This window comes from Bombus huntii, chromosome 6, assembly GCF_024542735.1.
Source record: "Bombus huntii isolate Logan2020A chromosome 6, iyBomHunt1.1, whole genome shotgun sequence".
Classification (NCBI taxonomy): Eukaryota; Metazoa; Arthropoda; class Insecta; order Hymenoptera; family Apidae; genus Bombus; species Bombus huntii.
This window is the reverse complement of record NC_066243.1, coordinates 15,787,020-15,809,661: the sequence shown is the minus strand read 5'-3', so window position 1 is coordinate 15,809,661 and position 22,642 is coordinate 15,787,020. Positions and strand designations below refer to the sequence as shown.

The 22,642-nt window shown below is 33.3% G+C and overlaps 2 protein-coding genes and 1 long non-coding RNA gene across 13 annotated transcripts in view; 2 read left to right on the top strand and 1 right to left on the bottom strand.

Moving 5' to 3' along the window:
• The first annotated feature begins 101 nt into the window (after positions 1-101).
• LOC126866728 (protein Smaug homolog 1) lies at positions 102-14,995 on the top strand. The gene is made up of 9 exons (XM_050620663.1): positions 102-256; positions 1,785-2,122; positions 2,200-2,518; positions 2,603-2,847; positions 2,932-3,042; positions 3,112-3,483; positions 3,588-3,747; positions 3,864-4,116; positions 4,197-14,995. The coding sequence occupies exons 2-9, from the start codon at positions 1,909-1,911 to the stop codon at positions 4,362-4,364; spliced, it is 1,842 nt and encodes a 613-aa protein (XP_050476620.1). The 5' UTR covers positions 102-256; positions 1,785-1,908; the 3' UTR covers positions 4,365-14,995.
• The window catches only part of LOC126866724 (arfGAP with SH3 domain, ANK repeat and PH domain-containing protein), a 53,307-nt gene continuing 45,534 nt past the window's right edge, over positions 14,870-22,642 (bottom strand). For 10 of the 11 annotated variants that reach the window (XM_050620645.1, XM_050620647.1, XM_050620643.1 and 7 more), the window contains 2 exons: positions 21,475-21,543; positions 14,870-18,516 (listed from right to left, as the gene is read on the bottom strand). In XM_050620645.1, the coding sequence (XP_050476602.1) occupies positions 18,301-18,516; positions 21,475-21,543 (285 nt within the window). In that variant the 3' untranslated portion in view covers positions 14,870-18,300. The remainder of the gene's footprint in view (positions 18,517-21,474; positions 21,544-22,642) is intronic. The other variant, XM_050620653.1, reaches the window with a different exon arrangement.
• LOC126866736 (uncharacterized) lies at positions 18,512-22,421 on the top strand. Its single transcript, XR_007690028.1, has 2 exons — positions 18,512-20,943; positions 21,014-22,421. It is a non-coding gene; the product is annotated as an uncharacterized LOC126866736 (long non-coding RNA).

The window sequence follows — 22,642 nt, the reverse complement described above, 5'->3', positions numbered from 1 at the left end:
TGAGACACAAATGAACCGCGCCCCAAGTTATAGCACGATTGGTTGTTATCATTCGAGCGTGGTCCAATAGCAGAGGTGAAGTTCTGCAACGAGTTGCGACGACGAACCAGTGTGGTCACGTAAGCCCACCATACCGCATGGTGGATACATGTTTCCTTTAACTAGACGTCGTCTAAAATGCTATAATTGTGTATTGTTGTTATTTTGCAAGGGACACAACGAACTTGTGGAACAGCCACTTCCAGCCTTGCATACGGTAATTATATCAATATGTAGCTATATTATATAGCATAAACGCGTTGACCGATTTCAGCATACAATTTGTTGTTTGCTGTTCGGCTCAATGGCCGAGTGCTAGTCGCACAGTAGCAGTATATTTGTTACATTTATAGAATATCCCTTTCACCTATTTCGTGACAATTTCGATAATTCTACTACATATACGTTTTACTGTGAAAGTCGATTAATATTAATACATAAACGAATTATTTTTTATTCTCTTGTTTTTCTCTGTTCGTTCTCTGTCCTTTCCCCTCTACTATCCCACGCACACAAAGATAGCAGCGGCACCAACGAACGCGACTCGAAGAATTCTACGGAAATACAAAATGAAATTTTTCTAAGAAATATTTAGTTTTATCATATGAGGGTTTTAGAGCCTTTGGTGGAACTTTGATGAACAGTTGCGTTATTTCTGTCCGTAGAAAGAATCGTATCTTATCTATCAGTGTTAGAGGCATGTAAAGTCTCGCACACGGTGCCATTGCACCGCCGAATGGATCGTAACAGGAAAGCTATAAATACACACGCATCGCGGGGTAAACAAACTTGACCTCAGTGGAATTCTTATCGATGTACCTACATGTCGATGCAGTGTACACAGATATTTTGAGGTTATGTTGGACATTAGACTTCGTTATACGCCTATAAAGACCGAAAAAATCCGACGATTCGATATTACAGAATTAATATATTTCTTTTCTGAAGACTAAAGTAGTGTTTACAGTATTATAGTTGGTGAAAAAATTATTTGGAATATTTAGTGTACCTAATTGTAATAAATTATTGTTATTGTTTTTTATGGTACGTTGTACGTTATAAGTTTTATTTTTGAAATAAATACAAGTAGGTTTAATATAATAATTTTGTAAGACTAATTAATATTAGGCGTTCGATTTTACTTGCTGCACACTTTCACTGTTCTAGAAAGTTGATATGTTAATTTATGTTAAATATTAATTTTATGATACTAGGTTAAAACGATAAAGTTATGGGTGATTTAAGATATAAAAGTTAATAATTAACTTTCGAATAATTGAAATCTGCAATCCTTGCTATTTGAGTATTATAATACAGTTAATATAAAGATAGTTTTTAAAGATGTATTTTAGTTAACCATGCAATTCTATTATGTATGTATATAATAAGATTTTTTTATATATTACATACAAATAAATGTGTATACTCATATAAAATCATTATTAACATTACCCTATTGAATTTAATATTAAAAATGTATTGTATTGGTATTAGAACAATATTTTAGCAATAAATTTCAAATGAATTGGATTGTCCTTGATATATTGTATAATTTTATTTTTAAATATTTAACTATGCAAAAAATAGTAAAAGCCAAATATTTGATAACTGTTTATATCTTAATAATATTTATTAAAATATAATCCTCATTTAGATTCTGGGAGGACATTAGGGTTAAATTCCTAATAAATTATTTTACATAGAATACATCTTAAAAATGTAAATATTCTTTATATTTAATACAGAGTGCTGGCACATACCTGGTTTTGTTTAAATATTATTGGAACACAATTGAATCATAATCCGAATAATCCAAAAAAAAATTGGAGCTTTTAATATTTGCTCCTTATCACTAAAGCACTGTTAAAAATGAAGTGGTCACCCGGTGCTCTATTCTGCGAACAAGTTGGTGAATTGACTCGAGTTTTCTCACAATGGAATGAATGCGAGCAAACTGTAGTTTTATATGCACTACTTCGTCGCATTCCTGCAGTTCAAGCAAGGTTTCTTGCACAAGCAGTGCAGCATTCCTTGCACTCTGTTTCTGAATTAGACTCACAGGAACTAAATGCTAATAATCCAGGTAATTTTTATAATTGGTATAAACGAATTTAAGAGTCTGCAAATGTAAATGATTTTTACCAAAAAATGTTGTTGTAGCATTTATTAACTCATTGCTATCAGAATCAACAGAAATTGCTATAAATCAACTTTTAACACATTTGCCATTATTAAGGCCTGGGAATATAGAGTGCAAACAATGTTACTTAGTAGCAATACCAGAATTAGTAAGCCATTGTGTAACTACAGGGCAATTTACCGAACAAACTCAACAACTGTTAAGTTATTGTTTGATTCATCCAGCTATAACTAGTCAAGATAGACGTTCTTTGACTCAGTGGCTTCGACATCTTGAAGAACGTATTAGTGGTACACCACCAATACACAGTCTCGAGGAGTACACTAGTACTACTATTAGGTGAATTAGAAACAGTTATATAATATTTATGTATAATATTTATGTATATATTTATTATATTAATTTTATTTACTTTTAATTTAGATGGGATAATGCATGGCAGCGAAATTCTAAACAGCAAAGTGAACAGACAAGTTTATTTGGCACACAATCAGGTACTGCCTTCAATTTGCAATTTCCTCCACCTGTAACTCGTCAACGACGATCGAACAGTTTAACACCACCCGTTGCTCCATCTCATCATCTAGAAGTTGTTGATCGCAGTAACAATATAAATTGCACAACTAAACATAAGCCACGAAGCTTCAGCGTATCTGGGGATCATACAAGTTAGATTAATTTGAAGTTAATGTTAACAAGAGTATTTCGATTATACTTTTATTTTATTTGAATAATTGTTGGTTTCTAAACAGGCAATCTTATTGGATTAGGCCCACTGAGTCCTCAAAGTTCTTGCGCAAGTAGCGGCAGCGAAGGGCGTTTAGATGAAACATCTACTCGATCGCTTGCTAGTGGTATGAGAGGTACGTATATATAACTTCATAAATTTACGCTTCATCGATAAGAAAAGTAACATATTATCTATTTTTCAGATGTCCCATCATGGCTTAAAACTTTACGCCTTCATAAATATAGTTATCTGTTTGTTACTCTCAGTTACGAAGAAATGCTTCAGTTAACTGAGGAACAATTAGCAGAACAAGGCGTGACGAAAGGGGCCCGACATAAATTAGCCCTTTCTATCGCAAAATTGCAACAACGCTATACAACACTTCTAAATTTAGAGAAAGACTTATTACAACCAACGCGCGATAATACACAATCGGCTTCGTTTTTACAAGGTCCAACAGTATTGATTAATACGATCGATGAATTAAAAATGATCTTAGCTACTCCCATGAAACCCAGCCAAGAAAATGATCTTCAGGATATACCTGCACAATTCACCAAGGTTCTTGGAAAACGTGAGTATTGCGTAATTATTAATGTAATGTTTCAAGATAATATGATATATACCAGATAACAAGAATAAAAATATTCTAACACGTCGTGTTTGTTTGTTTTGTAGTGTGTAGCCGGTTGGCACTGGATAGCGTGGATGACGGTATTTTATGCGCTTGTATTAACATATTAGAGAAAGTATTGCAGCATGATTGCTTTACTCCAAATCAAAAGGAGAAGGTACAACAATGGCGCAGTAGACTTGGAAATCCACGACCGATTTCAAAGTAAGGAAAAGAGGAATAACTAAAAGAAATAACTTTTCTTTTGAAATCATGATAATTATAAAGTTCGAAATAAATAGCTGGATATATAATTAACATTCGTACAATTAAAATTTCAGATGGCAACATAATTATGGCTACAATAATAGAAGGTACTGTAACCCCCAGCAGCACAATAGAAAACCAAGTTTAAACTTAGGACACGTCCATAATACACATCCGCAAAACAATTCTTTTGTGGTTAGCACTCACAGAAACAGTATATCTACACCATATTTACAAAATAATCAGAACCAAAGCGTAAATCAGAATACTTTACGTCCAGTCCACGCGACCAAAAAGCGACCTAGTTTACAAGAATCTAGTTTACAGGTACGTTTTTTATTAAGCTTAATTTCGCATTTAGATGCGAGCTTTTTCACGAGAAAAATTAATTTCTATTCACATTTTAGCAGTTACAAAGAACGTTACAACGCACATACAGTGCACCGAGGGATCATTTTCTTAGCCCGAGTAGCAACAACGCATCCGAAACAACGGAGCCAGAAATCAACTCTCGTCTCGAATCTCTTTGTTTAAGAATGACGGAACAAGCAATCGGTGGTTTCGGTGAGGCCTAATCAATTCTTTGTTTTTTTCCTTGACTGGATCTACACAAGTAAGTCCTGTTAAAAACAGAAAAATTATAAAACGACATATATGTCCGAGTTCCGTTCTTTCAAAGTCGAAGGCAAGACTGACGCCCTTACATTTTGCGAGAATAAAGAGACTCCGACAGCAATGATAAATGCTGACAAGTAGCACGTATAAACGTGCATGCATTCTCACGCTTTAATAGACCTACCAAATGAAATGTCCAACATTTGAGACATTTACACCAAGAAAACCCGATTTTGCGATGTCAGAACGACGCGCGAAGGAAAACTAAAAAAAAATATTTTTTATTATATCTGATGCAATTATACTATTTAATTGAAACTGACAGAATTTGGCAAGCCAAATGCTATTAGGAAGATAGATTCTTTCCTTGACTAATTGCTGCATCTATATAAATGTATTATATAAAGAATATATATGTATACACATATGAGATAGAATTTTATGGGAAGCGGATAAAAAAACGTATAACATATATTAAAACGAAAAAAAAAGGGGACGAAAAAGGTACACCACATTAATTGTGCGATGTTTGCAATATTATTATCTTCGTGTGTTATCCATTTCGGGAAATGGAATTTGTCTGATTTTAAGCGCCAGGACACATTATATACTAATGTATTCATTTTAACGAACTGACTGATTTTACTTCTTTTTAACATTACTACGATAATTATCTCTCCGTTCTACTTTCTTATTGCCACCGCCGCTATTGCTACTACTTATTACTCTATGTTTTGTCACCATTGTTTATTACTATTCCGGCCGATAGCTAATTCGCCACACCATCATTCTCATTATGTTCATCATTGTCTTTACTGCTTGTCATATTATTATTACTATTATCATCATCATTATTATAGTTATTACTACAATTATTACTATGTAAACTCTTATTACTGCTACCGTTTACTACCATTTCTCTGGGTGACCACTAACACCATTATTAATATGCTTTCACGCTATTGCTATTTTTACCCTCCTATCGTTACGACTGTTTCTACCATTATCATCTATCAGCTATGCTATTACTATTACCATTACCCTACTACAAGTAGCCCTCACAACTACTCTTACTATTATGAGTACTGCTAATACTATAACATTATACTCTCCCCGCTATCGTCATTATTACTGTATAGTTCTCCTTAGAGGAAATGGAAAATCATACTTAAAAGATATAATACACAATATTACTTCGTTACATACATTGAAAGAAAAGGAAGAAAGGAAAGAGACGAAGCGCTGTCACATGTACACGTTCTAAATTCGCCTTCGCAATCACGATTGTTGGAGAAAAAAGAATAGGAAAAGATGACATGCAGCGGTGTGTATACTTTGTAGTTTGCGCACAGATCTCGTGATTCTTTATACTTTTACGCGAGGAAGAAGATAAGGGAGAAAGCGAGAGAGAGAGAGTTACCACGTGTCTCTTCTTTTAAAGTCGCAGTTAACAACTATAAGTAGAAGAGGATAGGAAGTACTGAAGGAAAGAAAGAGGGAGTAGTGGAAGAAGGCGAAGAGATTATTAATAATAAATGGATTTTTTAAGGCCTTAGAAAGGTATATGTCTCGTGCTAACGAACGCTAAGAAGGGTATAAGACTAAATAATTAAATATACACATGTAGCGAAACGAGTCGAGGAATGCTAGAATTGAAAGAAAAACTTGCATTATGCTTTCATGATGCGACATCGAAATCTGTGGCTTTAAATTATAACCGTACACCATACTATATAAAATGCACTTATTAGCACTTTAATCGTAACTACGTCGCGAGTAAAACCGTAGCATAATATTTTTCGTGCAACAAGGTTAGGGAGGAAGAAGGAGATACGAGAAAGAAAAAAGATGAAACGGGTGGCGATGATTATGATGAAAGAACGAGAAACAGAAGTGAAAGAAAAAGGAACATGTAAAGATACGGGAAAGATTAAATTTAATAACTAAATATAATAGTATTAGCGATAAACTGATATAACGTATCGATAAACAATATATGAGACAAGCAAACAAATAAGCAAAAAAAAAAACAAATATATAAACGAAAGACTGAACAATTCACGCGCCGTGAGCCGCGTGGTGAATTTCGGGCGTTTCTACATTCGTTTAATTCTCGAACAGCTGCACGGCCGCGTGAATAAAAACAATTGGAAGACTGTGGAAGGAAAAACCTGTCAAAATATTAAGAATTAGAGAACGAAGCGCGAGAGGAAAGAGAGAATGAAGACAAAAAATCGAGTGAAAGAGAAAATTGGATGAAAGGGCGGGAGAAGAAGAGAATACGTTTGTATGTGCGTGCATGTGAGAGTATATATCAAGTTAACGAGAGAGTAATTTGCTAGCTATATATCTAGGTTATAACGATTTATTCTAATGATTATACTCTTATTAGGATCATGAATCTACGTAATGGCGCGCGGTGATTTCTCGGTTAATTAATTAGCCTGTTTGAATGAAAAAAGAAATCGTCTACACGAAAGGATTAGATTAGAGGAACGATCAATCGATACGATATTTTGCGGTGATCATTCATCCCCCATATTCTTTCCCCCTTTCTATAATTATGAGGAAAAAAAAGAACAAATTGACGAAAGAATCGAGTTTCATATACGATTTTACGTATACGCTCATCCTATTCACGTATACATATACACGTACATATAGCATGCATACATAAACACTCGTATACACAGACGGACATTACGTATATCCGACTAGAATCCCAGAGATGTTTCGTATATAGACAGGAAGGCAAACACGTAATAATTTTTCGGGAGAGACGGTCAAAAGCTAGTCAAACGTGAATACAATTTCTAATTTCTACCACTTTTAAATGTGTATAGATATTATTTGTACATTTAATTGCGCAAAACGGGGAAAGGAAAAAAAAAGAAAGAAAAGAAACGAATGAAGGTTAAAAAGTGAAAGCGAGGGCGAGCGCGCGCGATTTGAAATCTTTAAATGAAAAAAAGATAAGAAATGATAAAAAAAAAGAAAGAAGATAAGAACGAAGATAGGAGAGAAAGATCTAGAGAGAGAGAAGAAAACAGGTGGAGGAAAAAGATATATACGACGACTTTAGCGTTAACGCATGCAAGAATAAAAGCTGAAAGACTGCTTCCAAACGACTTCAGGAAATTCGTTCAACGTAGGATTTATTATTTCATACTGAAACGCAGTATCTAAATAAACGCGATCAATTTTAAAAAGGGCAGGACCTGAACTAGCTAAGAAACGCAAAGAGATATTATTCGCATCGAGCGAACATGCATGATGTGTTTATCAGAAAAAATTAAAAAAAAAAGGAAAAAAAAAGAAAGAGAAGAAGAAGAAATAGAAAAATGTAACGGAAGCGTGATTCTGCCAAAGATCGACGACCGCTGAAACGATCACAAACGAACGAGAAAAGAACGAGGAATACGAAATCCGATACGTTTGTCGACGCCCTGTCTTTGTTTAGAAAATTGTTGTTTGCCAGGTTTCGATGCTAACGAGCCACGCGATATTTCTTGCGAAAGTGACGCTATGCGATTCCACAATTTTATACCGTGTATATTCCAATATCAAGGTCACACGGTCGCATGCATTAGATTATTAGCAGATTGCGAACGTTTATTCAGATTTTTACGAATACGACTGAACACAGGATTTACGTTGAAATTTGTTCTACTTTTTAAATATTACGTACTTCGCTATAGATATTTTGTACATTCATATATATATTACAGTATGCATTCTCTACGTTTTCATACATTTAAATTTTTCGTAAATGGATAAACCTCCGCAATCTAATCATTAAAAATTTGAACCTGTCGAATCCCATTGGCGCCACGATTGCGAACAAAATCGTCTGCATTGAAGCCAATCTTGATACGAGGCAAAGCAGTTATGGTGTACATCACGCGCATAAACGAGATACGAAGGGAACGTTGCACTTATAGTACTTACGCTGTCGTTATATATCGAGTCCACTGTTTGGTCGTGGACAATATTCCATAAATTTTGCCTCATATAGTCGTGAGGGATAACTGGTGCGGTGGCTTTCGGCAGAAGCACAGCTTACTGCGATTCGATAGCATCGAATGGATAAGACGATGTTAAATTTATATTCTCACCATTGAAATTCTGGAGACTTTCGGGTGCAGTGCCTTTTTAAAAGGACGATTTCCTGGCGTTACTAGATTTCGTTATCGGTATAAGTCGATTGGAAAAATATGATGTGTGAATACTTTACCTCCACATCGTATAAAATTGAAGTCATATTTAAAAAGAAAAAGAACATTTTTTTATTTTTAACTTTCTTCTATATTTTTTTATATATTCGTAGCATAGAACATGTTTAAAATCAAATTCAACAACGAACACGTAACCAACTGTACTGCCCTCGTCGATTAAGAACTATTATCTCCGATTTTTATCTTTACTTCCCTGCGCCGTCCTTTATCTTTCTTCGTTAAATAATATCGATTCGAAAATATTTAGTAATTATATCCTAATAGGCTGTATATATAACTTGTTTTAAAAGACACGGGTTGCCTCGAATATTTGCATGTTTTAAAAGATGGAAAGGAAAAAAGATGTTAGATGAAACATTTTATTTAAGAAGGGTTCTCTAGTCATATAGAACTTCGTAGATTTGATATCCCAGTTAAATCACGAGTTAAAAGGCTCCTAAATAGAATTTAAAGTAAACATTTTGGGAACTGATAGATCATAAGGTCGAAACCGTTGAACTGCGTATCTCAAATTTGGTTCAGTTCTCATAGGAACACGTAGAATTTATATATATATATATTATTTTTTTAGATCTTTCAGAGCTAGCCAGCTTTGTCAGTATATTATGAAATTTCTGAAAAAGTTGGCTGTAACGCTATCAAAGAATTCTTCTAAAAGGATGCTCTATACACGCGGAAAATGCTTTGGTAATTTCGATCGGTAAGAAATCAATTTGTGAAAGCTTCGAATTCACCGATATTTGTACCAGCCAGAGTTGTGCAAAGATGGCGGCCAAGATGACAGGCCGTCGCATTATAGATGCGCAGACGTTTGACACTCGACGATCAGTCGCCATGCTTATCCATTCGTTGCATTTGCTTTTAATCCGCTTCAGAGATTATGATCTCTTGTACCGGCGCGGGGACAAATGAGTTATTAAAACGCTATATAGCACAGGATATACTCTTTGGCCGGATGCTTGCGTTTCAGGTGATCGACTACTTAGAACTCAACTGCGGATTTTTATGCATCTACAGGAAATGTAAAGGCGCGAAAATACACAAAATGTACATGTACAATATATTACAATATTTCATAGTTGAAACGATTTTCTAATTAATGTTCCGTTCTTCTGATTATATTAATATGAAAATATGAATTTGCATAAATATCCGTAGTCTACATACTTAGAGCGTACGCGTAGTATGTATCTCGATGAGATCGAGATTACAAAAAACAAGTGAGAACATGTAGCCGAATAACTCATCGTCTCGAAGGACGTAAGTAATGGAAGAAATTAAATTTTCGCTAACAGCGTATATATTAAAGAAAGGAACAAAAAAGAAAGCGAACGAAAAAGAGCAAGTTTCCGGCCGAAATAAAGCGTCATTGACGATAACCCAGGTAGCAAAATAAACAACCATCGACTGACATTTGCTTCGACGAGAGAAAGAAGCTAGGCAAAAACGGAAGATGCGCTTTAAAAACGCGTTTATACGGAATAGGAGCAGCTGAAAGAATAGAAAGACGATCTGTGTGTAATCACGCGTGAAAATGTAACGCCTCTTCGTGTTGGAAGGGCTTCTGCTCTTTTTTTAGGTGTGCTTTGGCCGGCGAACGCGACCATTTGACATGTTTCAATTTTAACAAGTTCATGTACGAAGCACGTTGAATGTGTTTAGCTTTTTGTATCTTGTCGATTGCGTTCGATTCGGTCGTTTATGCATTACGGTTCGAACGATACGGAACACTTCTCTTTTCTTTTTCTTTTTGTTTCCTTTCTTTTCTCGTTGTTGTTTTCTCTTCGATTCTCCTGTTTCCAAATCGCGCGTATGTGCGTGACACGAGACGACGTATCGACTCGGACGAAGTTTCGAGTAGCAAATTCAGCGAACCGTAAAGCAAACGCCGATTCTATTCTGGTATTAAACAGGAGAGACAGAGAATTCGTCGATATTTGACGAGATAGATACACATTGTAGATGAATTTATCGATCCGATTGATTTATCGAAGGTGGATGAATTCCATTTGAGACTGGTATGTTGCGTTTTGGCCAAAGAATGCCTCTGCTATACACGGCGCCTTCTGTTAATTATTAAGAGACGTAGCTTTTGAATTATCAGATTGCTAACTGGGATATTTTAGTCACGTAAGCTGGATAACTTGTAAAAATGCAATTTTTGTACTGTTATAACGTTAAATAGACGAAGGTATACTGACGTTGTAGCGTGAAAGAACATTTTTCAATAAAAAATTTTTCATACGCAAACAACTTAATGTGTTCTTCTCTTTATAGGTACAGTGGCGTTAAAGTGACATTAATATTTCTATATATTTGTTTCTAATAATCAATTAGTCAACTGTTTTTTTTTTAGATATATTAGTACAACTACTGTAGTTGTTATAAATATATGTTTTCTTCGTCTAACGCACATAGTTTTTCTAAATAAAAAATAATAAGCTGAATAATTCTCAAAATTCTTGAGATGTCGAAGAATATTAATGTGTCTGTAAGGTCTGCAATTGTCATAATCTGTGGTAACGTATTAATGTGGCAAACGAAATGTTAGTCGTTTGGTGTGATAATGGTGGATTGATCGTTTGTTGTAAGTGTACAAGATGGCATCTTTTATGTTTTAGAATGTAACTTACGTGGTATCATCCGCAATAATAATTTTATCATTCGAGGTTTGTGTGGTGTACGAGATAATGTTTTATTAATTTGCAATTCACTAAATAGTTCCTTTTCTGTTATCGGATAGTCGTGGTATACATTTTATTTCATTCTATTAATTATAAGAATCTGTTGTACTACGTGAGAAATGCAATTTCTAATTCCTTCTGGTAGCGAGATAAAGTACCAGAATCTTTGTTTTTGACCAATTCAACGACTCAATCAACCAAAATTAAGATTGCGTCCGTTGAGCAAATTCTTGGAATTGTAGAGTGTAGAATGATCTCAAACGAGATTTGGCCCTCGATGGATTATACCGTTAGATAAAGAAAAAGTGGCGTTATGATAGTTCTCTAAATGATATTTATTTCTGATACATTTCAAAGTTTTTGAACTGTCCGAAAGACAATCCTGCTGCGCTTTAGTCACGAAGGATACAGTAAACGTTAGTACATTACCGTCATATAATATCGATATTTAGACCTGCTTCGATATCGTCGAAGGCCGTACCTAAACAAGATTTCATAAACTTTTTAGCACGGGCATTATTAGGTACATACACGTAGGTAGACTTAATAATATAACAGCGCGTCGTTTTCAGATTGCATCTGTTTTTTTAAATTACCAAATATACGAGAAATTTATTTCACGCCTTTTATAATCGCCTCGCCTTAAAAGATTCGTTCTCTCTGTAAAACACTTTATATCGTCAAATCTGCTTTCAATATAATTACGTGTTAACGTGCGTTTTTCGTACCTAGTACAAGTAACTACGAAATAGTAATAAATACTTATAGCCTACTTAACGATTCTTTAAATGCATAAAGTATAATAAGTTCAGAGGACAAGGTGGTACGCTTGTGACTCCTGTTCTTCATTGAGAATCTGCATTGATGTTATATTGACTTCTTTTGTTCTCGAAGACTGGACCAATACAGTTTCGTTACACTAGAAGTTTTATGACTATTATAATGAAATAGTAAGTTAGTATCTTGTTCGTGCAGTTTGTAGTAGCGAATAATAGATGTTTGATTTATTAGACGTGAAAAATGAACAAATACTTGCTGCATATACCTTTGAATTATTTTACAAGTAGTCTTTGTTAGTTTGTGAACACATTTATTCTACAAGAATCTTTGTTTGAGAACATGTTATAGTATATATAATACATGATAAATGTGACACTTTATTTGGAAGTATAATTTCTTTTATATAGAAAATTATTTTTCCACTAAGTAATTTTCTGGTAGTTCTTTTGAAGATTATTTCGAGGGAAGATGAGAAACATATTGAAATGAAAAAAGATCATATCTTTTTCAGAGAGAAAGTACTTAAGTCCTGTCATCCATAACATATTTGAATATGTTAAAATCATGTAATTTCTCCATACGTGTTGTTTATCTTAAATAAACATCTTGCTCTTAACATTAATCATGGTGTACAATCTACAGCAGAAGTTTTATGCAAGGAACAGGAGTCATTCACCGTTTTCTTTATCGACGCGTTTCATTAAATATATCCATATAATACATGCTTAAGACGTTACGTTATCATTTATCGTATGCTTAAATGGTATAAACATCGACTCTTTCATTCCTCGATCGCTCACTTGCTCTATACACATATGTACATCGACCAACGGCATGATCCTCGGCATTTTGTCAGCATATATGAACAAATCGTGTCTCGTTTAGACGCGTCAAAAATTGCGAGGATGTTGTAAACACAGTTTAAAGGCAGCTTAATGCTAAACGGATTAGTAGACTGTAGATTCTTATGCATTTATGGTGGAAATTTAAAAGTGCAGAATTGCACAAGGATACATATAACAGTTAGTGGATGTTGTTCAAAACAATAGTTAATAAATATTAGAAATTGGAGTTGGATGAAAATTGTTTCTATGGAAACACCTAACTTACATGACTTATGTATTATTATTTCAGTATATCCACATTGTCAGCGTTGAGATTTTAGAATGAGTTGAATATGCGTTTACAACTATACTTGAAGGTTCATACAGATTTTATGTGGTGTCAGCTATTTATCAGAGATAAATATGGACTTTAATCGATGTAGGCATATTCCTTGTGTCAGTTTCAATGTAGCAGAACATTTAATCTCATTTACAGGAAGAAATACAGGATTCTTGTATCATAATGTTGAAAATATAACAGAAATATACATCAATGTCTTGATTGGATTACATCAAGTGTTTAAATACTTATGATGCAGGGCATACGGTGCTTTCTAAATAACACTTGACAGGTATGTAAAACAATTTTCTATTTTCTTACTGATATTGTAACAAGTTTCTATTTCTTCAATAGTATTCTCAAAAGATTGCATAAAAATCTGCAGTCTGTAGATTAGATTGTTTTCTTTACTTCTTTTACTTTTATTCTTTTATTACAGATTGGCATTACACAGCGACATGACTTAAGATTTGTTGTGTCTAACCCTGTTTTTCAAAAGATTTTTCGTTTGCTATTCTCATCGAGAACGTATATTTTCTGAAAGTATCATCGATGCAAACGCAAGATAGTGACGAAATTTTTCATTTTCGTTTAACAACTATCACTTTGAATTATCCGCTGAATAACTCCTAAGCGATGACCTATTGTTTATATTTGTTATAAATATTTATTGTTTATCATATACAGTGTTTGGAAAAAGATTAAGTGAAGAAGCGATGCCATTTTTTTACAAGGTAAAGTTTCATGGGTTTATTGGAAACACGTTGATCGTCATTCTCGTAATACTCTCACATAAACAGCGCATTAATTAAGTTTATTAATTAACGACGTATTTTTTAGCTGCTTAACAGGAGCTGTTTATACATACATATAAAACTTTCGACCGTTTTGATCAAGTAAAACAGTAAAACGTTGCGAGCCTACCATGTAATTATATATAGAAAATAATATCGTTCCAAGTACTCTACTTTGTAGTTTATAATAGCAAAGAATAACATGTTTGAAATAACTTAATTTTTTTTATTTTTCAGGTGAATTTCCAAATAATTTATTCATCCTTTCAAATTAACCTTATTCTTTATCTTATTATTATTATTATATATATATATATATATTTTGTTTTGATTAATTTCTAAATTCTTTCGTAAAAGAATTTATATAAAAACTGATGGATTATACTGAGTTATTAATTTCACTTTTTTTTATATAAGCGAATATCAATCCAAAAAGTAATATTATAAACAATATAAATTCGAGAATACTTCGTAAAAAATAATGTCATTGCCATTCCGCTATTTAAAATTATATTTTGTTTTATTATATATTATTAACATCGTATATCTTCGATTCGTGAAATAATTGTAAATATGTACGAACGATCACAAATACATTCAAATTTGAATTTCAATACAAAGCAAAAGTCTCGCTATCGAAGGAGGAAAAGAAAAAAAGAAACATAAATAATATCCCGATTTCGACTAGGCAACGGACCACAGTCCCTTATCGATCACTGATTTCACGCTTTGCGGCTTCTTCGTGGTTCCTTTTCGTTTGAACCGATACGAGTACAGAATCCATAAATAGCACATCAGTCACATAACATACGTGTATAATTATATATATTTATTTGGTGACGTTTCCCGGTTAAACATTTTAAATACAAAAAGAGAGAGGGAGATAGAGAGAGAGAGAGAGAGAGAGAGAGAGAGAGAGAGAGAGAGAGAGAGAGAGAGAGAGAAACAAAAGGCGAGCACACGGTTCAGTGTCAGAAGTAAAGTGGATAGTAAAAATTTACACTTGCTTAGAAAAAAAGAAAAAAGAAAGAAAATTACAGTCCACTTTTACGCAAGATTGAGCTAGACAGCGTCAACGGTTCCCCTCTCGCTCGCGAGAAAATGTTTTCTTTGGTCTCGTATGTGTCTCAGAGTGTTTCAAGCAAAAATATGTAACAAATAAAAATTTCAATTCGCTTCTGGCGCATAAATCTCGATTAAATCGCAGCACATGCTTGGCTTCATTACTCTGTCCTTTCTTTTATGCTCCTCCTTTTCATCTCATTATAAATATATATATAAATATATATAGTATAAATATATATATATATATATATATTTATACTATATATACTTAATGACTAATAAATCTCTAATTTCATAATTCTATTTCACAATATATATATATATATATATATATATATATATATTGTGTATATATATATATATTTACTAACAAATAATATGGCATTACAAAAATGTACATACGCTCGTAACCACGTGATTGTTAAGAGTCGAATACGCTAATAATACTATCGGTGTCATGCAATATTTTAATGTCACATCGTTTCTTTTCTTATGGAGATGAACGCCTCTCTTTTTTTTTCTTTTTCTTTTTGACATCCTAAGTTTATATTATATCTTCTATAACGATCGACGCCACTCGTTGCGTCTATTTCACGGAAATTTTTTCTATGATTTTCCTTTTCGTTTCACTCGCCTGAAACGCGACTGTATAATAGAGTATACTCAGCATTGGCAGTACAGAGTAGAAATGTGCGCCAGATATTTAAGACATGCAACAGGTAACAGATCAAACTCTGTATTTTCCCTTCTGCTTTTGTTCTCCTTATGACTGCACGCATACACACATGCACGCACGCACGCATACATTTATTTTTTTTCGCTTTTTATGTTTGGCTCTGTATAGACGAAATTGTGCACATTTACCGAACGTGACTCCAGACTGCGGACGTTTACTCGTTTTTGGGAAATTTAAGATTCCAGAGTGCAGATGAAGAGATTAGAGGGAGAGGGATGACGAGGAATGTTTATTTTCCGTGATTTCCCATTTTACAACATTTTCGTTTGTGAGGGCTGCAGAAATATCAAAAATGTCCATAAAGATACAAAATTGTATAAACATCCGCAGTCTACTTTTTATTCCGATCGAATATACCTGCTGGTTTTACGTAATACAATCGATAATAATTAGCAGCAAGATAAACCGGTATCCTCTTAGTTCTAATCAGTTACGAACGAATTAATGTAATTTACGATGGACTTGCCGATCGCAGCGCTCTGCCTTGATTAACACGCACGACAGCGCCATTTTATTAGTGTACCGAATTCTTCTTTTATTTGTTAAATCCGATTCGTAATACTAATAATTTATACTGAAATATATCTTATATCACATTTTATGTTTGTTTACCGTCGGTCTTCAGAACCGCGAATCGATCCAGTCTTCGATTTCGACGTCTTGCTCGAAACAATTAATAGTCATGTTACGTTCTTGTTCTTCTGGCACTGAATGCATTTCATTTATCGAAATTCTTTGCATTTCTAGAATTGTAGAATCGTCAAAGACACGTTTCCTTCACGCTTGAATATCCGACTCGAGTAGGCACGTTTTGATACAGCACATGAAGTATCGAGGCTAATAGTCTGAACAATATCAATTGGATTTCTAAAATCTTCTTTAACCCAATTGCAATGAGATTATTAAAAAAAATACAACTCTAATATACTTTTCTTCTTCTATACATACCAATTATAATTTTATTCCAATATATCATCCTTACCGTAATTACATTAAATACCTTAAGTTAACTATACTACTAGCATAAACTTTCACTATACCAACTTTCTTTATAGCTTCAATTTTGTTCAAGCTTTTGCTTTAGTGCATTTCACTTTATAAAATAATTCCTTTAAATAATTCTTTCACCGTTTTATACCTTTTTTGCAGCTTTACTACGCGCTTCTGTTGTTTTTAAATACAATATGATTAAAATTGAATGGACATTTGCAGATTACTTTTCCTGAGTCAATTTGCATAACAGTTAAATAGCGGGGGTTTCTCCCGGTGGCTTTGAAAAAGCCGATTGATTTTGTTCAGGCTATAGCAGCTACTCTCCGTGATGTTTCTAAATCACTCTCGAAGACAAACCCCATCTTTTTCAAATTGTTCTTCTCCTAATTAAACGATATTTCTTTCCATAAGAGTCATCAAACTCTACCCCTCCTCTCAGACGTAGACAAACATCTTTAAAAAAGTTTCTTCGTTTATTTTCCTGTTTTCTACATTATTCAAATGTCAAAATCTCCATTTCAGAAAATCAATATGTGTCTACGAAGTAATTTCAAGCTGATTGTCATCTACAAGCTAAGAAACTATTTCAAATTCCATGTAACCTCCAAAAACTGAACCAGAAACAGGTCCGACATGTCCAACCGAGTCAATTTATCCCAGTGGAATCAAGCGATACAGTGAATTAATTTGATTCGTTCCACATTAGTACATAGCGTGGCTATGATTTACCTTCTTAAGCACGTTTCTACGTTCGAGCGAACTACTATTTGTGACAAAAGTACACACTCGATTATGTATGTTTGCTCAAGTGGAAACGCAGTTAGGATACCGAATATTGTTCGGTTCGAACAACAGATCGAACGAGTTCATAGTATACATGGTGCTTCAGAAATGGGGAGAAAGATAGTAATACTATTGATAGCGTGATAATACTAAAAATCTGGATTATTTCTGCGCATGAAAAAATTCGGAATACACCTGGAATTTTTGCATGTCTCTGAAAACGTCGGTGCGATGCGTGTATTTTTGCAGACGGAAATCATTTATATTCCAGAAAGGAAGAGTTCCTAGATCTATATTCTAGTGATCTTCTTTCATTCTTAGGGTTAGGTTATGATTAGGTTTATTCTTAAGGAGGTTAGAATACCGCACTAAAGCTACCTATTTCCGAAGCACTTTCTACACTCGCGTGTTTAGTTCGAACGATAATAACTTCGTGTACAAAAGTTCGAGGCCTACAAGTGTGTTGTAGAAACATAGAGAAGAAGTGCCAAAAGAATGGACATCGTGAAATCGACGATTTTTAAACAATCGCCAGACAAACGCCCGATCCTTCATCTTCAATCCTTTGGTTTTCTCAACCAAGACCTTCTGCCGAGACTAGCAACGCTCACGGAGCTGGCAGTACTGGAGACACTTGCCAACGAGTTCAGGCTTACCGAATGTTAATCTTGCAGCATGTGCACGAAACTGATCGGGAACATTCCCCTCCTTTCAGGCGCTCTTTCGAGGGCACCTTCCATCCAGTTGTCGTCGTCAGTTTGCTCATTCGTCACGATGATCACCTCGCCTTCGCGGAACGATAATTCGTCCTCGTTGTCCGCTTCGCAGTCGTACAAGGCTCGACAGCGTCGCAGACCGCTTAGGGTCGACGAAGTTGGCTAAAAGGAAGACCATGGTTAGCCATCGAATGGTTAACTGTATGGACGAAAGAGATATGGACATATGTCCATTTTTGTGCGTTTTTCTTTCTTTTTTAGTCTTCCATGGACGAAGCAAGCACTCTTTAACGAACTCACGAGCATCGAGATCGCGAGTCAAGATCGAGAACAATGCGAAGAATGCTTCCTTGGATCGCAAGGATAGTTAAATTGGAAATTCTAGAAGTGGAAGAAAGAGAAAGAGGATAGCTTTTTGACAAGACTCTATGCAGATCGTGCATAAGTAAGTAAACTTTTATTTTTTCTTTATTTCCTAATTGATTTGGTGGGTTTTTTTTTTCGTTCTTTTTTTACATTGTAGTGGATATCATGCATGGAGGAAACTAGATTTTGAAGAATCTGTGGTAGGAGACCAACACATTGCGTACAGTGTTCTGTTCCAATTATTTGCTTTTGTAAAAGGATTATTTTTATTTTTATAGATAGAGATAAAGATTAAGACGTTTGTTTCTGTAGATACTCGATAATTAAACAAAATTTTAGAATAAATGTTATTAATCTTCTTTCATTGATGCTCATATTTTCTGAAGTTAAATTAAATGCTAGTTATTGTTTACACAATGATAGTAATTATATCGATAAATTGTATTAATAAATATTATTGGAGAATGCAAGAATATATCTTGTACCGGTAAGAAATACTTCTACTATTCATACAAGTGTAACTAATATTCTTAAAAGATGAAAAGCACTTATGATTCTAATAAGAAAAATATGATACCTTGTAATATTTTTTTTGCAAATTAACGAGTATCTATACATCAATTGTTCATATCACATGAATACAGTCAGATTTTTTACAAACCAATATTCGCATACCTTATTCTTACAGTACTTAATCAGCTCAAGATTTTATAACAAATATTTTCATAAATAGTATACATTGTTAATATGGCGTTATTAAAATATGTGCTCCTTCATGTTTGCTTGTTTCATTTTAACAAACAATGTTAAATATGAATATTCATACCTACAAAAATAATTTTTTTATTGATACATTTAAATAAAACATATTAGCAGTAGATTAGACATTTTTTTAGATATGATTGTTCACAAATTGATTTAAATAAAAACTATTCGTTCAGAAATGGAGGAATAATGAGACTGAAATGATAACATAAAATGAACTATAAACTATATGAAGCCAACTTTTCACAATCTACTTTTACTGATCAATAATTCCTCTGCTCTTCTGTTTGCATTTTGACATGCAAAATGCTTTCATTGCAACATACTGAAGCTGCATTACAATGGACTGAAACTATCTTAAATTTTCACAGGCACTTAGCAAGTACATTTCACGATTCCTTTGCAGGAATGTCTGTTGCAAAATATAAGCTGTATTATTCAGATTCAATTATCTGAAATGTAGCAAGCAAATAGCATTTAATAAAACAAAATAGAAAAGCAGCACATTTCTTAGGTGTACGCAATGTGTTGTGATATGTCTGTCTGTAAATTTATAAAGATAATACAGCTCTTTTATAATAAATTTGTAACATAATTTAAGTACTATCTAATTATATAACTAATGTACCTCTTAATTATGTTTCTTTGCTAGAAATAATTATTATACAAATTTCTAATTACATAATGTAAATAAAAAATAATTATATAATATTTACATTCTTTGCTAGAAATAATTGTTATACAGATTTCTAATTACATAATGTAAATAAAAAATAATTATATAATATTTACATTCTTTGCTAGAAATAATTATTATACAAATTTCTAATTACATAATGTAAATAAAAAATAATTACATAATATTTATATTCTTTCGAATATGAAATATGATATTCTTAAATCTAATCTCTCTATAGTTTGCTTATTGCTGTTTACCAAATGCTCTATTTTTAGTGAACTAGAATTTCCAATAATACACATCAATTTCATACCTGTTAGAAATAATTTACAATTGTCAAATTTAAGCTATTAATAAGATTGTTAGTAACAAAGTGGTAGATGATTATGGCATGGCTTCTGTACTATGTAAGATAGTAGCCATTAACCTTGCCACTAATTTCATCCACTTTGCAAGCTTACGAGGGTAATATTACGTTAGAATAACTTAACGGGTTCAGTGCGTTCAAGTGCTATTATCAAACACAAATTCGGGACAATTTCATGCGCAAATTAAGTTCTAAAGCACACACAGTCCCAGGAGTTTCGATTAACGTAAATGTTACATTCACAATTAGGATCGGGAAAGCATGGTCGTTTGCTGGCAGAATCATGTTAACGACCAGGTGTCCTAATCACACAAAACATTTTATTGCCAGAAATGATTAGACTCGTAAATATAGCAGAAGTCCAGGAAATGAAATAACTCGATCGGAAATCGAACAGAACTGTCAAAACTATGTAAGTACGATCACGATACACAATTATGATGAATTAAATCGAACAAAACTTAGTGAGATCATGTTTTTAGAAGAGATAATACCAAAAGCATTGACATGAAAGAACGATGGTTACGGATAGCACGACTGATCATGCAAAGTGTTACTACACTTGAAAGGAACATCCAATAATGCTTTCGCGTTACCATTTTTATTATTTTAATTAAAGTCGCTTTTCCTGAAAAGCTTGTTTGAATTGTATCATTTTTGAAATACATATGCAATATTACCAAGGTACATAATATATATAAGTACGTAAATATATCTGAGTAAATAATAATAATAATAAACTAATAAACGAGATATACAAAGAAATAAATGATAATGATAGCAAATGACATATTTGCTAACGTTTCATTTCTATAATTGAGCTATTTTGGCTGTCCTGACGTTTTAATTTTTGCGTTAGTCTTTTTAAATTAGAGTATTGCATACGATTGATAATAAACATTTCAAGTGTAGCAGGTAGTAATGTGGGATGGCTGATGTTTACCAGATTCAGATTTGGGAGCAAAGATGAAGGCTCCTCAGCGTAGCTCTCTAGCCTGGCCCGGTCCCTTCGCTGTACCAACAATGGTTAATAACAAACCATAAAGCACTGTCTTTGAGATACATGCAGTGTCTAATCACCAATTTGATATTTTGAAAAGAAAAGGGGCATGTGTCTCGATTTTTTCTGTGGAAAATATCTTGTTTGCCTTTTCAATCTTCAAATAACACTTTGATAAGAAAGATTTACTTGTTATGCTAATTGTCGTTTGTTAACTTCCCTTGTAAGGATAGACATTTGTTAATAAAATTTTCAGTTCTTTAATATTTCTTGATTCATTAATGATATACTACAATTTTATATGGCGTCGTTAAATATAGCAAAATTTCTTGATAAGATTAGTATTTATTATATTAGACTTTGAAATATTTTACTCTGGTTATTTTTTGAAATGACATGAATTAATGATTTATGATTTATGCAAACATAGGAACAAATGTGAATCACTTCGCAAAGGTTCAACATTGGTGAGGTGTAATGAGCATTTGATTCGTGAATGAGAGATAGACATAATATGTATATAAATGAGAATATTAAATCACGGGTGTACATGTGTAGTTAGTATGATATGCAGAGTACCAAAAGTTCTTAAAAACAAGAATCGAGGAGAAGCTATCTGGTTAAGTACTACATGGGTCAGTGGTAGGAATAACATTGTGTTAATATCTCCGTAGTTAGCGTGATACGTTAATATTAACATGAACGATTTTCACGTATAAACGGATGTATGTACATACACATGGCTTTAAAAGGATATATTAGATATCTACCAGCATCGATGTCTGATATGCGCCAAATAAAATACAAATAAAACATTATTCGCCTTAGCGTGAAATAATATTTCAATGGACTCGCAATACATAGTAAAAAATAATAAAAAAAAAAGATAAGTTATTCCTCGATTTCCTTAATTCAATATTTTTATAGTTCCTTTTTTTAAAAAAAGATACCCGTCATCCTATTTTCCTATTTTCTCTATTTTCGTACATACAGTCACTCGCAAAAGTATCCGATCACAGATCATAGAATATTCTTATGAATATGCTTCCAATATATATCTTATAACTTCTTATATATAAATTTCCTTATCTGTTTCAAATTGTGCCAATAT

Bases quoted from the DNA above. Each gene is read 5' to 3' on its own strand.
- LOC126866728 (XM_050620663.1), top strand. From the start codon at position 1,909: ATGAAGTGGTCACCCGGTGCTCTATTCTGCGAACAAGTTGGTGAATTG. The intron at 3,043-3,111 runs GTACGTATATAT...TCTATTTTTCAG, and splicing joins GCTTGCTAGTGGTATGAGAG to ATGTCCCATCATGGCTTAAA. The intron at 4,117-4,196 runs GTACGTTTTTTA...TTCACATTTTAG, and splicing joins TACAAGAATCTAGTTTACAG to CAGTTACAAAGAACGTTACA.